The 12300-nt window shown below is 39.7% G+C and overlaps 1 protein-coding gene across 1 annotated transcript in view; it reads left to right on the forward strand.

Moving 5' to 3' along the window:
- The first annotated feature begins 347 nt into the window (after positions 1-347).
- Positions 348-12300, forward strand: part of epb41l3b (erythrocyte membrane protein band 4.1-like 3b) — a 39653-nt gene continuing 27700 nt past the window's right edge. The window contains exons 1-2 of the mRNA XM_042428230.1: positions 348-498; positions 7710-7885. Coding sequence (XP_042284164.1) covers positions 7721-7885 — 165 coding nt within the window. The 5' untranslated portion in view covers positions 348-498; positions 7710-7720. The remainder of the gene's footprint in view (positions 499-7709; positions 7886-12300) is intronic.

Raw genomic sequence — 12300 nt, forward strand, 5'->3', positions numbered from 1 at the left:
GTTAATAATCAACATGCATTCTGGATCTGGCTTTTATGAATTTGTGGTGTTTTTACTCATATTAAGTAGCCTAAATAGGAACTACTTAAGAACAACTACCTCAAAATTATACTTAAGTACTAATTCAGTTTCATCTAATTACATTACCTTGTGAATACAGATTACTCGCACTGCCTTTTCCCAGTAAAACAACAAACCTCGTGCTATTAATTCCTCTGCTCCGTGTGCGCGTGTGTGTATATATATGTCTGTGTCTTTATATGTGTGTGTGTGTGTGTGCGTGTGTGTGTGTGTTTGTGTTTGTGTGTTGGGTGGGGGTGCTGCTAAAATAATGCCCCGGCTGTCCTGATATCCCACAATTCTACTCTCAGCTGCATAGTGGAGTTTGATAGGCTGGTAGAGAGGGGAACTGCAGCAGAGTAGCACCGCTGTCAGGAAACAGGAGCCCACTACGAATGCAACTCGCATAACCAGCTTGAACGAGGGACGGTTTACCTGGTAATAAACCTTTTCTTTTCCTGCTTTCTTCGCTTTATTTTACACTGAGACTGTCTTACATGAGATGCACGCTTCCCGGTTTGTACAGTTTCTTAGTTTTATTTCTTCGCATGCCTTAGTCGGGTCGTTTTGACCACAACACCCGCGGCCGATGACAGATAATTAACATTAAAATACACTTCCCACTGTATCCACTCAGACGGAAAAGTCGACAGGACGTAGCTAACCGTGTCGGCAACATTTTTCCGTTATGTTTTTGTGTTGTAACCTTTCTTTGCGTAACATTGTAGCGATATGTTTTGTGTGTGTGGGTTTTTTTTTTTTTTTTTTTTTTTGCTGAATGGGCTGCCTGCGGCGGTCGTTATTTTGTAGCTACAAGTCTGAGCTTTGGACAGATATTTCAAAGGAGCACACCGCTTAAGGTAGGCTAGCGTGTTCTAGTTTCGTGGCAGAAAGTGTTAAATGGGTGAGAACAACACGACAGAGATGCTTTTACAACCTATTTCCCCGCATTTGACATCAATGAAGGACACCGCTGAGTCACTGGCACACGCCGGAGCGTTTTGTAGGCAATTAATGGATGAAAATTGTCACATTGTCGGAGGTTAAGATGGTATTCTTGGGTGTTTTTTGATCTGCAGTGCGGTAGGCGTGGTTAGGGGCAGGATGACACGGTCTGGATCCTCTTTTTAGCATCCTTACATCCTTGTAGGCAGGGAATGCAATGGCCGGAGTCTGACTTGACAATTTAATTGAGATGCACAGTAAGCTGTGCATTGGTAGGCAGCAACATTGTAGGCCTTGTTTGCAGGGTTGTCACAGTCCATTCAGTGAGAGTGCCCCTTTGATCACAGCCTTAATTTGCTTCAATATGGGTACAGTGAGTTGGAAAATGCACATAGTTATCTTTCTGTCCCACTTTTGATATATATATATATATTAGGAGGATGGAGATCTGTCAGCAAAACTTAAAATCTGTTGCTCAAGTAGCTCATGCCAGATTTTATTTTCTACAACCCCAAAGCACAAATTTGTCTCAGAGAGCTTTTCAGTCTGCACAATTTACGACAGCCTCTATCCTTAAACCCGTGATTTGGAAAAGGAAACACCCCAAATAGGCTATATGATTACGTCACTGTAAAGTTTCTGTTGAGCACCACAGAGACACAATTGGGTCATGTAAAGTGGGAAGTAGCAACAGCCTCTTTTCATTGTTTTTGTTAGTAAAAAAGATCAACAATGATTAGTTTTATTTTATGCTAATATTTTACATATAAATGGTATTTATCAAGATACCTTCCTCTTAAACTGTGAGTGATTCTCGTCGGGTAGAACAGGCCCCAACAGAAAGCAAAAGTAATTTTCAGTAGCATATATTTTTTTGCATTTTGTTATGGGACAAGACTAGAGTTTCCAGGCCCAGGCTGGAATGTTTTCCAGTGAGCAGACACGGTCTAAACAAATTTCAAAAAACAAGCGCGGTGTAGACTTGTCCCAACAACACAAAGGCTCCATTTTAACATAATGTTCTTCAGCAGACATGATTGGTAATCAAGTCACAGCTGATTTACTGATTACCTATAGCTAATCTCATAAAATGTTTAATCTCTACTGGCCCTTCTCAGCGCCTGTTTAAGAAGTTATTAGCTGTTCATCAAGCTGCAAAAAGATTTAGTTCTAATCTTCTACATTAAGTGAGGATTTTCTTTTTTGTTAAAGTAGCAGCACAACTGGATTGAGAGCTACTAACTCCAGCGAACACATTTTTCAATAATTGCTGTCCTCGTCAGCGCCTTTTGGTGATGTTTGTGCCAGGCTTTGAAGGAAACCAACCCTGGCCTTAAGCGACCAACGAAGATACACTGATGGTTTCACACAATGAGGTGTACAATCAAAACGATATGTGAGTCGGTCTGTCTGCTGTAACCCTGAAGGGTCTTGCTGCAAGAGAGAGTAATGCTAAGAATGTAAACGCAGCAAGCTGATGGGATTTATGGCATCCTCAGCAAAAATGCTCTCAGCCACAGATTCACCTCCTTGTTGCTTTCCTTAAATGCTGCTGTGCAGGTTTGGATCGTTTAGTTCAGTTATGTCTTTGATGGTTCAGCTGAATTTTTTGGAAGTCTGGATGAAATAGGGTGTTACAGCTTTTAAATGACTAAATCAAATGTGCAACAAATGTATTTTACCCATTTGTGAGACTGTTTGTATGCGAGTGTCAGGGAAGATCTTCCATCTGGATGATATGAATTTATGCCAAATGTGTCTGTAGCCCAACGCTATTACAGTAATATGAAAAAGAGTCAGCTTGAGATGTTTTGCAGACTCACTCATGTTATGTTTTTTGACATTTGTAGCTCGGTAGAGACGTTTACAACGTACAAGGAATGGTTGGATGTCTTTGCAGGCTCTCTAAATGAAATACTAGTCTTGCATTGCCAGATCTGTGTCCACACTTAGTTTGTGCTGCACCAGAGCAGGAGAATGTTCTGGCTAAACATACTGAAGTAGAAAACGGATCTGGGTTGTTTGGATTTCTTGAATTGTCGAGGGCATGACTACACATTACTAAACATTGACATGTAACATGTTGTTAAGGAACATTTTCTACACGTCCAGTACATCCAATTCAACATGTAGCTTGTTAGCTTGAAAATTCTCACTAGAGTCAGACTAACAGGTAGTTCCTCATTTTATGGCACCAATTTAGGTGCGCTGGCATTCTGGTAAAGACATGACGGCCTGTTGTCATCTCCTCTGCTGGCCAATCCAACTAAATTTGAGCTTTGTCCGTTCCAGTGCTTTTTGTTTTAATCGTTCAATTCTGGGTTCTTTGGGAATGATGCAGGAGAGCATATTTGGCACAAGTCTTAAAGGTTTCTAAACGTCTGGGCCGCAACTAAATTATTTTCAAAATAGATTAATCTGATGATTACTTTCTTGATTATCCAATTAATCATTTGGCCTATAAATGTCATAAAAAATTGAAAAACACCCATCAATTTCCAAAAGTCCAAGATGATGTCTTCAGAGATCTTGTTTTGTTCAACCAACAGTCCAAAACCCCAAAAGATATTTAATTTACTACAATGTAAGACAAGGAAAAGCAGCAAATCCTGATATTAAAGAAGTGGGAACCAGCTATTGGTTGGTATGTTTTTCTTGAAAAATGATTAAAGCAATATTTGGTTATCAAGAATTTTTAACAATTGATCAACTGTTGCAGCTCAACACAATTTAGCATTTAATAACATTTTTAAAAAGTAACAGACAGATCTTCTCAAAAGTAGTACTGACTTCTGTTGTTGTGACAGCACTACCGTCACCACTGGTTGCCACACATACCGTGCATGCCGAGCTGAATCTAATGTTGCATCTATTATAAGTCACTGTTGTTAGGAGTATTTGCCGAATATCTAAATGTAAAACAACAATAAATATCAGAAATGAGTGTTGCTACCGAAGCACGTGGTTTGCCTACAACATTCATGACAAAACATATCAGTAATTTCGTCAGTGTTGTTGTTTTGAAGTCAGGACTGTTAAAAACTCTTTGGGGAGCAGAGTTGTCTCAATTGAGTGGCCATACCAGCTACATAGTATCCTGTTACAGTAGCTGGGTTTGTGTGTGACAGCTGTCAGCCCCGCAGCCATGTAGAGAGGGTCTCATCATATACGGTAGGCCTGCTCAGGATGGGCTTTGACGTGTCAAGAAACGCCAGCTATTCCCCTCCGTGTAACCTCCACAAGCCCCCCAGGGGGGCTATGGGTGTGGGGGCAGGGGTGGCAGGGATGGGCCCAGCTGTGGTGTGCTCCGGCTAATGGCACTCAGCACAGATGGCAGCTCGTCATCCTTCCCTCTCTGTGTGTGTGTGTGTAACTCCATGTGCGCAGGCCACTCTCCAACAGTGTGCATTACAATTACAAATGGACCTTAAAATGGAGGTTGTATGCATGGGACAGCATCAAAGCATTTAGTGTCAGCGATCAATTATGTAACGCAGCCACATACTGATAAGCCTATACCGAGCTTTTAGCATTGACATGAGTCTCCACTGCAATAAATAATCTCACTGCTCCATCTCAATGTAATGTGATTTTTGATTTAATTGGTTTGCTCAGCAGCAGACAGACAGGTTTGACTGTTTATATTGGGAACAAAGACATGGCGGGGGGGGGGGGGGGGGGTTAGGAGTAGTGACATTATTGATCTCCTGAGGATGATTTGTTTCAACAGGAAGACACGTGAGTAAGTGGATTCTGGCTGCCCCACCTTTAGAAGTCAGACCACTAAAAAATATTAGCTTTTATCAGGTGTGACTGAGGACAATATATCTGAGGTGACACTTGATAAAATGATCATGATAAACGATAATCTGCGAGATAAATTTGATGGCATCTTAGGGTTAATTTTTGCAGCGTTTGTTTTTTTTTTCTCAACATTCTTTTATATGTCAGTCACGGTGGCTGTCATTGTTCACGCTAAGTGCTGAGTTCCTCTTTGATTAAACATTTGTTGCTAATGACAGAAACACATGCATCACTTCCTGTGTGTCCTGATTTTCCAAGTAAAAACTCACCAAACGCAGAGCAGTAAAAGCCGTCATGATCTAAGAGTTTGAATCTCTGTTACACAATATTAATCAGCAATAGAGCAGCAGAGAATATGTTTATTTATTTGAAAATGTCAATATTAAATTTACTTTTTCTTGTTTTTAATTGACCAAGTTGAGTCTCATACTCTTTATGATAAGCCTATACTGGTGCAGTCATCAGCTGTTTCTGTATACAAGCAGAAATCCAGGGCGCTAAATGAGTTGTGAATACAGCTTTCTGAATGCATAATGTATGTACCAGTCCATGGTGAGGCACACACACACAAGGCTACTGTGTGGGCCGTTGTCTGACCCTGTGAAGAGCGCCTGTCACCAGTGACTGAACGTATTCTTCCTCCATTTCTATGGTGCTAAGATGTTCCTTTCCTTCCCTCCTACTATAGTTCCTGTTTCATAGGGGCGTTAAGAGAAGCAAAGGTTAGCTGTGCAGCCATCGTCTGTCAGCTGATTGCTTGAGCCCCGCTCTTCAACTCTGCCACACATGACACAATAGAGAAGCAGAGAGGCTTTGATAGGATTCTGGTTGAGTTGCCTCAGTGGTCTTTTAGAGTTGCTTATCTGTCCTCAGAAAACACGTTCTTTTAAAAGCCACGGTTGGAATTTGGGTCTTGTGACTTCATCACTACATTCACATCGCTGCTACTCAGACCTGTAATCGAGATTTGGTAATCTACTGTACACTATGCAGACTTTTTATAGCACCTGAAGTCACTGATATTTGAAAGGGTTTAATCAGCATGTGGTGTTCGGTGACCCATTATGCTTCAGCTCTGCACTCCTGACTTCTGTGAATGCAAAGGCAGAAGTGTTTTGTTTCATTTCCAAAGTCCAGATTTACTGTTGCTGTTGCTGCTGCTTCTGTAAGTCAACATAATTCTGATCCATTTTAACACTAACAAGTGGTTTTTGTTACTTGGCTAAGATTTATTTGGGTTTATATTGTAATCTTCTTTCAAGTTAATTCCATAGGGATTCAAATCCACTGCTCATTACCAAAGAGAAATTACCCTTCGGAGTTCAAAAAGCAATTTCCTGTGTAAGAATTTGTATTATTCTGAAATATAAAAGGCGGTAATACCAAATGATATTGAATCAAGAAGTTCCTTTGATTCAGGAATATAGAAATAATGTGTCTGTCACCGAGTGTGAGAAGAAGAACAAAACAACACGGAGGCATGAGGAGGGCATGGACTCCAGCTGTTAATAATCCAGTTATGTGCTTGCCAGTTCAGTTCACAGCAGGACAAGTGGAGTTAGGCATGTGGGCCAAATTTAGTCCTCCTTAAAAGCCTCTGTAAATTTTAAGTTTTTCTGACCGAGACAGGTTTCTTATTACAAATTGTAAAATATCTTGACCCACAAAATGCTAATTCAAGCTTTTGGCATTTCCAGATAATCAATACCAGCTGGTTTTTCTTTTATTTTTTTTTTTCTCTTCCTTGTGTTTTTGGGCACAGCACTCTGTTGTCGTTGTTTTAGCATTTTAGGCTCTGTGTCAAAAGTTTTTGGGGGATCACCTCAGCTCACAGTGTGGGCTTTGTTGATCCAGAGGCTGCTGTCCCCAGCTTCGGCTGGAAGTCTGAGATCCTCCCACCCCAGAGTAAACACGGCCCTATAAATAGAGCTCAGGGAGAAGGAGGCCAGCAGCAGAATGACAGGCATCCAGACTACAAACCCCAGATTCTCTGTAGCAGAGGCCCACTGTCCCACGCACACACACACACACGCCCTCCAAACCCCACATCCCCAGTGTCAAAGCCTGTGGGTACGGGTAGCACAGGGGCCCCCAGCGCGATCTGTCCTATCTGTCATCTTTGTTTGGCAAAACTGGCTATTAGATGTTTCCTCTCATTACCCAGTTTTAAGCCCATGGGACTGCATCTGTCACTGGTATGCTGCTATTCACAGAGGGAGAAGGTCATGCTATGAAAGACATTTGCTGGCGTGGTTCAGATACCGTGGATGGTTGCGTGTAAACAGATAAACTGTAGACTATGAAATCTGTTAAGTGCAATACTGAGGAAAATGCTACTCTGATTGCATTCTTTGATTAATAGATAACTGTTTAGTCTTTAAATTCTGAAAAAAAGGACAAATCCAGTCCAATTTGTCGTCTTTTAATTGCTTATTTTGTTTGAATAACAGATAAAAAAACACAAAAGGGTTCAGTTTTTATTCATATAAGATTGAGAAAAGTAGTAGATGATGACATTAACTAATTATTTTAGTGTTTTGAATAGGCTAGCACCTAGATATGTACATCATTTCACATTTGTTTTAAACCAGTTGTATCCAGCTGCTGAGGATATGTCAAAAGATTTTTATTTTAAAGTTTTTGGATGTTGAAGCAGTCTAAGTACTTTCTGTTATCAACAGCTGAAACCCCTGAGATTATTGAGAATGGGACTTGAGTGCAACTAAGCCACTTCGATTAATTACACTTTTATTCTGTCAAACAACATCCACATGTATGCATTTGCATCAGAGAAGAGCTTATCATTAAACAAAGCTGAAAGCAACAGTTGATTAATTTACAACAAAGTCAGCTGACTCATCAAGTCGTCTCCTTTACTCTCCTCTTTCATATCACTCCAGTGTGATTCACCATGACGACTGAATCAGGCGCAGACTCGGAGGCCAAGCAGCAGCAGGAGAACAAGGAGACAGAGAAGGGGACAGCTAAAGCAGCAGCTGAACCCGCCTCGCCTCAGAACCAGCCGGAGCAGCTTCCCGCCGCAGTCGGACACAGCACGCCGGCCAGGAAAGAACAGGTCAGCCTCTTCATAACCACATGCTCTCCCTCTGTGTGAAATGAGCCTGCAAAAAAGGAGTATATACAGCCAGTTGTCATGGAATTATCACGCACCTAAACTTTTAACATATTTTTTCTGACTCATTCTTGTAAAAATATTCTTTAGAAATATAATCAAACAATGATTTTTAAGATGTAAACACTGTACATATCCTTCTAGATAAGGCTTGAATTTGAGAAAACATTACACACCATGTATCCCTCCCCCCTGAATGAATTGTGTCTTTGTGTGGAAAATGTAAATGAACATGCAGAGAGGGGAAAAAAAAAATACTGACAACACCACCAGTGTCCTCAATGACAGTTACAACCCTGCATGAGATGCATCACGTCGACAAGTAAACTTATCTGTATGAGCGCTTTCATGCTTAGATCGAGAGACACCTGACAAAGTGGTTTTCAACCCTCATATTATGTCAGCTGATTGCACTGATTAGCACAACTTCACACAGCTGTGGGGTTAATGAGTAAGATGAGCTACTGAAGTAGTAAAACCTCATGGTGTTTTACGTGGTTTGTGGTTTAAAGGTGCAGTATGTAGAATTTAGTGGCATATAGCGGGAACAGACTTGGCAGAAATGGAATATAATGTTCATAAGTAGGTTTTAATTAGTGTCTAATCCCATGAAAATAAGAATCATTGTGTTTTCATTACCTTAGAATGAGCCCTTTATATCTACATAGAGAGCAGGTCCGCTTTGATGGAGGCCGCCATGTTTCTACAGTAGCCCAGAACGGACAAACCAAACACTTGCTCTAGAGAGGGCCTTTCATGTTTTTTCGCAAGTTTCACAGCCAACGTAGATTCTCCTACAAGTTTGGAAGGGGAGGGGAGGTGTATTCATTTGGTTGCAATCTGCAACCTCACCGCTAGATGCCACTAAATTCTACACACTGGACCCTTTAAGAGTTTAGGACAATGAAATGAACACAAATCACCAAAATGTTAGTAAAGTTCAATTGTTCTGGTAACACCTGGTGAGGCTGACTCTGTTGACCAATGATGAAGGCTCTTATTAAAGCACTTTTTGCATAAAACAGAGCATTGTTTTTTTAATATCAGACCTTGATTTTTAAGATTCCCACCACTTTGACGCTTAAACAACCCTGATGTGCTAGTTATTTATCGTCACTTTTAATTAGAGCTGCAGTGATTAGTTGATTAATCAATTAGTCAATAGACAGAACATTTATTGGCAGCTATTTTGATAATCGATTTATTGTTTTGAGTCATTTTTTTTAAGAAAAAATTCTCGGTTCCAGGTTCTTAAACGTGAATATTTTCTGGTTTCTGAAGTCCTCTGTGATAGTAAACTAAATATCTTTGGGTTGTGAACTGTTGGCTGCAAGAAAACAAGAGCTTTTAGGTTGTGTTTTGGGAAACAGTGATCAATATTTTTCATAATTTTCTTACATTTTATAGAACAAGCAACTAAAATAATCCACAGATTAATTGATAATGAAAATAATCACCCTAATTTTAATAAACAAAAACATCTACCATGTACCTGCACCATTGTGGACTCAAACACTACTTTGATATTCTGGTATAGAGCAGACGTTTCTAGTTAAGTGACTGTGGCCTGCAGCCTGTCCATTTAATGTCTTGGACAGTCCAGGTCGCTACCGATGTTATCTGAACACTAAGTGCTTGTCTGCAGATTTCGGCCCAAACAACTTTCAGGGCTCACTATCTAATCAATCTGCAGATTGAATTTCCAGTGCTTCCAAACTGCAGGGGGACTGTCTCAGACTAAATGCAGATTCCTGCTTATTCACTAAATTATTAGTTGAAGGGAAAAACAGTATGACTTGCTGTACACGCATACGCATTTTTGTCTTCAATATGTGTAGTTTTGGCAGTCACAAATATGTTACTGACGTAGTTCCAGGCACTTTTTTATCCAAAACAAATTACTTCCATTTGATGTTTATGCACAAGCTTGAAGTCACACCAAACCAGTTGTGACACAAAGAGTCACAGAAATAGGACGTTAACTCACTGCAGCAGGTTTGAAACCCCTTTATGTTTATTTTTCATCTGCACAAGTCAAGATGTTTCTGTCTGATAGATGCAGCCTTGAGAGTAAAAAAAAATAATAATTTAAAGATCTAAATGAAAAACTAGGTTGAAAGATGTTTGATTTTCTGTATATAAAGGTTCTCAGACTGCATTAGTGCTGGGATTAGCTTTTGAGCTGTCCTGTCATGTTATTTTTACATTTTTGGCATGTACAGTAGCTGACAATCCTGTCTGAGAATTTAAAATAAGTGTAACAGTTGATTTATTTCAATTCCGTAGATTTCTACCATTTACAAGCGGACAATATTAAAGAGTCAAAAGGTCAGAGTCACCACAGCCAGATGCAGACTCTGAGATTTGTTTTACCTTCTTATGAACTGCCACATGTTTGAGCACAAAACCGCGATTTGAGCATGCTCTGGTTCACAACCCCTCTGACCCAGCAGTGTGGCGTTTATCACAATGTGGTAGAAGAAGAATGAAGTATGGAAAAGGGGTGTTTGATGAAGTGAAGAAACAGAGCATGACTTTAGATGTGAATCATAATATGGTTTAATGAGAGAGCAGCAGAAGCATTCATTATAGTCCTGGGCTGGGAAACAAAAAATCGTAACAAAATTTAAATGTCTTAATGTGAAGTAACAAAGCTGCAGGAAAGGAAGTCAGGAAAGTTGATGATACATGCACTTCTCAAATGCATCATTCATTTAAACATCAGAGATTTTGCTATACAGCGTACATGTATACTCTTCTTTCTAATATATCTGGTTGTATTAGTCCACCATTGTGATCAAGTACTCTGATGAGTAACATACCATTCAATATTACATTATATATATTTTTTTTTTAATTTAATCTTTATTTAATCGGGTAGTCTCATTGAGATTGAGCAGCAAACAGAAACAACTAAAGCCAGACAGTCACGATCAACAAAGACTTAATAAAAACAGTTCTAAGAGTCACAAAAACATCAGATAATAAAGCTTTAAAATCTCCGAGGGGTATGAAAGACTCTAGTTTGAGGGCAGTTTGCAGGTCACTCCATTTTAAAAGCTGCATAGTACCTGAAACCAGTTCTGCTGAGATCAGCGCGCACATATCAGATGTCTAAGGTTAAGTAGTTACTGGGTCGTGTTTCTCTAGTTGCAAGATTTCAATGAGGGAAGAGATGTGAGGTAGTTTGGAAGCATTTATAGATGAATATAATGAGATGATTATTTCTTTATGTGTGTATGGAAGAACATCCAACCTCATGATACAGAGAACAATAAAGACCACAAATTTTGTCATTAGTGACGAAGCATAATGCACCCGGATAAACAGCTGCTGAAGTAATGATTGTTGTCTACAAACTGGTTAATAATATAGTTTGTATCATTATTTGTATCATGAAATTACTTCAATGCATCCAATGAGATCTTGAATTTCTCTTTAGGGCTGTTACTAGCTATTATTTTCATTAGCGATTAATCTGTCGATTATTTTCTCCATTAATCAATTAGTTGTTTGTTCTATAAAATGGTAAAAATGTCGAACACTGTTTCCCAAACCAAAAAACGACGTCCTTAAATGTCCTCCTTTTGTCCTCCTTTTGTCTCCACCAGCCTAAAGAATGACTCCAGACGATTAATCGCTCATCAACATAGTTAGCAGTTAGTTTAATATTTGGCAGCTAACAGATTTTCTCTATTTCTTTCATTTACATTTGCTATTTTTAAAACATTCAACTCTGCATGTAATTATACTGCACAGCCCTCATCGTGTCACGCCGAGGTTGATGGATGATGCTCCGCAATTGTCAGAGCTGTGTGAATTGGCAGGAGCAAGGCCGAGAGAAATCACAACACTCTTGACACGACACTGTCAGCCTTCCCTGTGAGACACATGCCCCAGCAGGGTGCACTTATGAATGAAGTGACCTCCGTTTACAGTCTCTCTACTGTGATTTCATACATCTGTGGTGCTTGTCTCCATCTGTCATAAATAATCTGCAAATACATCCTTTGTTTTGTTTTTTTTTTGTTTTTTTTTTTGCAAATTCTAACTTAATCAAATCAAAATGAAGCTGTCACTGTCATGTTCTCTAAAGGTGATATTAAGGTGATAATTTTCCGGTGTGGTGAAGCATTTGAATATGTCCACACGAGCTACAGTAGACACGAACAGTGTGACGGATATAGCCTGAAGAACCAGATAAGAAATGTGTAATATAAGAATGAAAAGTGGCATTAAATCCACTTTTGTGAGGAAAGAAGGAAAAACGTCTTAGAGCCAAAGGCCTCTTTTTCAGCATAAAGTCACTCAGGAAGGGCTTTGTTTTCAGCGAGGTGGAAAATTGGATTTTCTCTGTT

Source organism: Thunnus maccoyii, chromosome 12, assembly GCF_910596095.1.
Source record: "Thunnus maccoyii chromosome 12, fThuMac1.1, whole genome shotgun sequence".
Lineage (NCBI taxonomy): Eukaryota > Metazoa > Chordata > Actinopteri > Scombriformes > Scombridae > Thunnus > Thunnus maccoyii.